At 37.7% G+C, this 4391-nt stretch overlaps 2 protein-coding genes across 2 annotated transcripts in view; one reads left to right on the top strand and one right to left on the bottom strand.

Annotated features, from left to right (window-relative positions):
• The window catches only part of LOC106871319 (fidgetin-like protein 1), a 21256-nt gene extending 19695 nt beyond the window's left edge, over positions 1-1561 (bottom strand). The window contains exon 1 of the mRNA XM_052970982.1: positions 867-1561. Within this exon, the coding sequence (XP_052826942.1) occupies positions 867-988 (122 nt within the window). The 5' untranslated portion in view covers positions 989-1561. The remainder of the gene's footprint in view (positions 1-866) is intronic.
• A 47-nt stretch (positions 1562-1608) lies between these two features.
• Positions 1609-4391, top strand: part of LOC106871336 (transcription initiation factor TFIID subunit 5) — a 19909-nt gene continuing 17126 nt past the window's right edge. Inside the window, exons 1-2 of the mRNA XM_014917736.2 lie at positions 1609-1767; positions 3617-3729. Coding sequence (XP_014773222.1) covers positions 1660-1767; positions 3617-3729 — 221 coding nt within the window. The 5' untranslated portion in view covers positions 1609-1659. The remainder of the gene's footprint in view (positions 1768-3616; positions 3730-4391) is intronic.

Genomic DNA, 4391 nt, shown 5'->3' with positions numbered 1-4391 from the left:
TCCCTGACCCAAACTCTAACCCTAAAACCCTAACAGTAACCCTAACACCCTAGTAAAAATCGTGCGGGTGTTAATCTGAAAAATTACCTATATATATATATATATATATATATATATATATGTATATATATATATGAGCGATGACATAAATCGACTTGCAAGAAATAACAGTGAAATCATGCTTATTCTATACGCTACCCTCTTAAAAGGAGAGAGACACATTAAATAAATTAGTCTTAGATAAGCAATACTCGAGAGAAAAACGAAGTAACCATGGCTGGTATACATTAAATCCTAAGTCTACTCAATCAAAGTTGACCCGGGCTAAGCAAAAGCATAAACATGTGTATTCCATAACATTAAAATCAAAGATTGTTCATAACTCTAAACAGTATTATTTCGCTGAAATTATATCATCATTACATTATATTACCTTCTTGTGCAATATCATTCACTTTGAAGAAAGTTTAACAGTTTTATGAAGTTTTCTTTTCTTTCCAGTATATGTCCAACAAGTAAACACTGACTGTATTTCCCGCAGTTTCAATATTTCCGCCGGATGACAGTCTCCCCCCCCCCCTTCACTCTCCCTTTCTCTCTCTCTTTCTCTGTATATATCTATCGCACATTCTTTCCAGGTAGTATCTTTCTCTTCTCTCTCTCTTTATCTATCTGTCTTTCGCAGATTCTGTTAATCTATTTCTCTGTTTATGTTTCTATCTACTAGAAACACAATACAGAGAAAATTTGTAAGAAAAGAAACTCAAATAAAGTGAGAAAGAAAGAGCAAGGAAAATAACTTGACAGATTAAGAAAAAGAGCGAGGAAGATAGAAACAAAATATATTTATGTATAGGCATACCTACACAAATGTGCCCGCCACCTGATTTTGTTTCTTTGTAACTTTCAGAAAAGTGGAACTTAATATGAGAAAAAAAAAGAAATTGATGGGTGCGCTTACATACATACTGACACATGTCGCATACATATCTACAAAATAAAATGTGATGTGTCGGACTACATGTGTGACCCCCACCCTCCTCTGTTTTTGAAAATTAAATTCCGATATAATTAACTATGTTGCAAGCATTTAAGCCAGGTCTCTGGATTAAGAATAACTTCGTCCCTTCGGTCTTCAAGACTAAGAAAAGGTTATGAGCGATGCTGACCTTTTGCCAGCTTAAAGCATTTTCATAAGTTTGTTCTAAACGTCCTTGCTTGTTTTTAGACTTTTACGTTCTTATTTCTTTATTGCCCGCAAGAGGCTAAACATAGAGGGAACAAACAAGGACAGACGAACGGATTAAGTCGATTACATCGACCTCAGTGCGTAACTGGTACTTAATTTATCGACCTCGGCGGAATTTGAACTCAGACGAAAGACCGCTCAGCATTTCGCCCGGCGAGCTAACGATTCTGCCAGTTCGCCGCCTTCTTGCTCCTTACGTTCTGAGTAATATAAAGCTTTCCTTACATAAGGCCTAGGTTATTATATTAGTTGAAAAAAAAAATGGGAACGTCCCGGGAAATACGTTCTGTAAAATGTTAAATGTGCGCTTCAGCAAACGGAAGAAAAAAAGACCGGGACTACCAGAAGTAAGAGCCGCCTACGTTTGCGCAAGCTCAGTGTTGAGATTGTCTCAGTGCAGCTCAGTAATAATGGCAAGCACTACCGTTAATGATAGTGTAGATGCACAGAAGCCGGAGAATTTTGATAAACAAACCCTTTTAGCTGTTTTACAATTCTTGCGGAAAAGCAATTTAAAGGTAATGGCCAAAACAAAAATAATCTATATAAAGTTTTTAAATAATTGTTTTTTAATATTGTTAAAATTCAGCCGTTGTACTTGTGAGTTAAATCCAATTTGTTGTAAATAATTAACCGTTGATTACCATTTGGCAAATAATTAAATATTGCCTAGTTTTAAAATAATTACTCAGGTATATATTTAGAAAATTAAATGGGAAAACTGGCGCACTTTATTATTATATTTTCTTTTCATGATTAATGAGGTACACTTAGACTTCGTTTTCGTTATCTTTATTAAATATGTGGTGGAAACAAACTTGACTTGCCCAAACTGGCATAACTACAGGGTTTTACCCCCCAGACTTTGTGACCTCCCAAAGTCTGGGGGGTAAAACCCTGTAGTTATGCCAGTTTGGGCAAGTCAAGTTTGTTTCCACCACAGACTTTGGGAGGTCACAAAGTCTGGGGGGTAAAACCCTGTAGTTATGCCACCAACAAAGGAACTTCTGCTTTGTCGATCGGTTTACTAGAAATCGCAACCTGGTCTCCCTCGAATCATACACACCCTGTTTAAAAAACAAAGGCCACTAATGTAGTCTTGTAATATACTTAACCTAATGAGAGGGTGGATAGTCACGCCTGGATCGAGGTTGACCGAGTGTTGAACAATATCTAGAGTCCGAGAAAATATGATTGTCTCTTTTGGTAAAAAATATCAAAGCAGTTAAAGAGTTCTGGCGTTTCAGATATTGCTCTTGTAGGGCTGAGAATGAAGCTGATCGATGGAATATAACGCAATTATCTTCTTTTATTACTTTTGTGTCTCCAGATCGGCCAAACCTATAATTAAAGCCATCCTAACCATGGCCATCCTTTTTTTAAGGGTATTTAAAACTGCATTGTGTCCTTCCGTTTTCTAAGAGTTTGATAGCAGGAAGGGAGATCTGGCTGCTATTTCTTGCAAATCAAAAGACCTTGTGGAGGCTCCCTTATTTTTATTGTAGTCACTAAATATAAATTAATAAAGTGTTATAAGAAACTCCTTTTCAAATGAATCTGTCATGTACGGCTCCATCATTATTGTGTTGTCAGTAGTCACGGTGATAACCGTCGACCTTTCAACACTTTTCTCTTCCTTGATGAAAGGCTATTTCCCGAAACGTCTCAGCTCATCCCATTGCACGTAACCTTATTTTAAGAATAAGATTACTTGTTATTTAATCCCAGAACAGCACCGATCAAGCAGACCGTCACTTCTCTGCAAGCAAAGTAATGTTTTTCCATTACTGGACATTTTTCCAAAAACGATTGGAGACAAATAACATTGCTTGTATGATGGTGACACTCATACAACTATAGCATCAATCAACACAAGGCAGTACAAATACACATAGTGTGTGTATATATATATATGTGTGTGTGTATATATATATATATGTGTGTGTGTGTGTATATATATATATATATATATATATATATATATATATATATATGCATGCATATACAACAGGTTTCTTTCAAATTCGATCTACCAAATCCACTTATAATGCTTTGGGCACCCTGAGGCTATATTGGAAGACACCTGCCCAAGGTGCCAAGCAAGGGAACCAAACCCAAAACTAGGTGGTTGGGAAGCAAACATCTTACCCACACAGCTCTGCCCATGCCATTTGGTAAAACACAGATGCTAAAAAGGAACCACTACATGGTCACTTCGTCTGTTGCTATAAATAGCAACCAAATCTCTCTTTTTTTTTTTTTTTTTTTTTTTTCTTCCAATCCTCACTAATTTATGGGTTCATTTCATAAAATTAGTCAACCTATCCTGGTGATACAAAACATCTGTCCTTTTCTCACTCGTTTTAGAGTACAGAATCCCTTCTTCGCCAAGAAGCTAACATTAAAGATGAAGATGTTAAAATCGAAAGTGCAGAACCAAGTGAGTCTGAAGTGTCCCATGCTTTGGCTGCCTATAAAAGGTTTGTGTATGTTTTTTGTTGTTGTTGTTTAATCCTGGATCAGTCCTGGTTGAGCAGATGCATGGTCATAAATATTTTAGGAATGGCAATCTTGTTTTTCTTAGTTTTGCTGTTGTTTTTTTGTTTGTTTGTTTTTCAAGCAGTGTGCACCCAAGGCCACTTTACCAAATGTGTCCCTTTCCTTTTTTCTTTTTTTCTTTTTGTTTTGCAAACTGTAAATGTGAGATTTAGCTGCTGTGCAACCATGCAGAGGCTCCTACACCATTCCCTATACACTTGTTTGGTTTATCGCAGCTTCATCATCATCGTTTAACGTCCGCTTTCCATGCTAGCATGGGTTGGACGATTTGACTGAGGACTGGTGGACCAGGTGGCTACACCAGGCTCCAATCTGATTTGGCAGAGTTTCTACAGCTGGATGCCCTTCCTAACGCCAACCACTCTGAGAGTGTAGTGGGTGCTTTTATGTGCCACCGGCACGAAGGCCAGTCAGGCGGTACTGGCAAAGGCCACGCTCGAAATGGTGTACTTTACGTGCCACCTGCACAGGAGCCAGTCCATCAGCACTGGCAACGATCTCGCTCGAATGTCTTACTGACAACGGCCACGCTCGAAATGGTGTATTTTACATGTCACCTGCACAGAAAAGAAAATCTTTTGTT

Source organism: Octopus bimaculoides, chromosome 10, assembly GCF_001194135.2.
Source record: "Octopus bimaculoides isolate UCB-OBI-ISO-001 chromosome 10, ASM119413v2, whole genome shotgun sequence".
NCBI lineage: Eukaryota > Metazoa > Mollusca > Cephalopoda > Octopoda > Octopodidae > Octopus > Octopus bimaculoides.
Note: the sequence above shows the minus strand (reverse complement) of the source record. Positions and strands in the feature narration are given on the sequence as shown.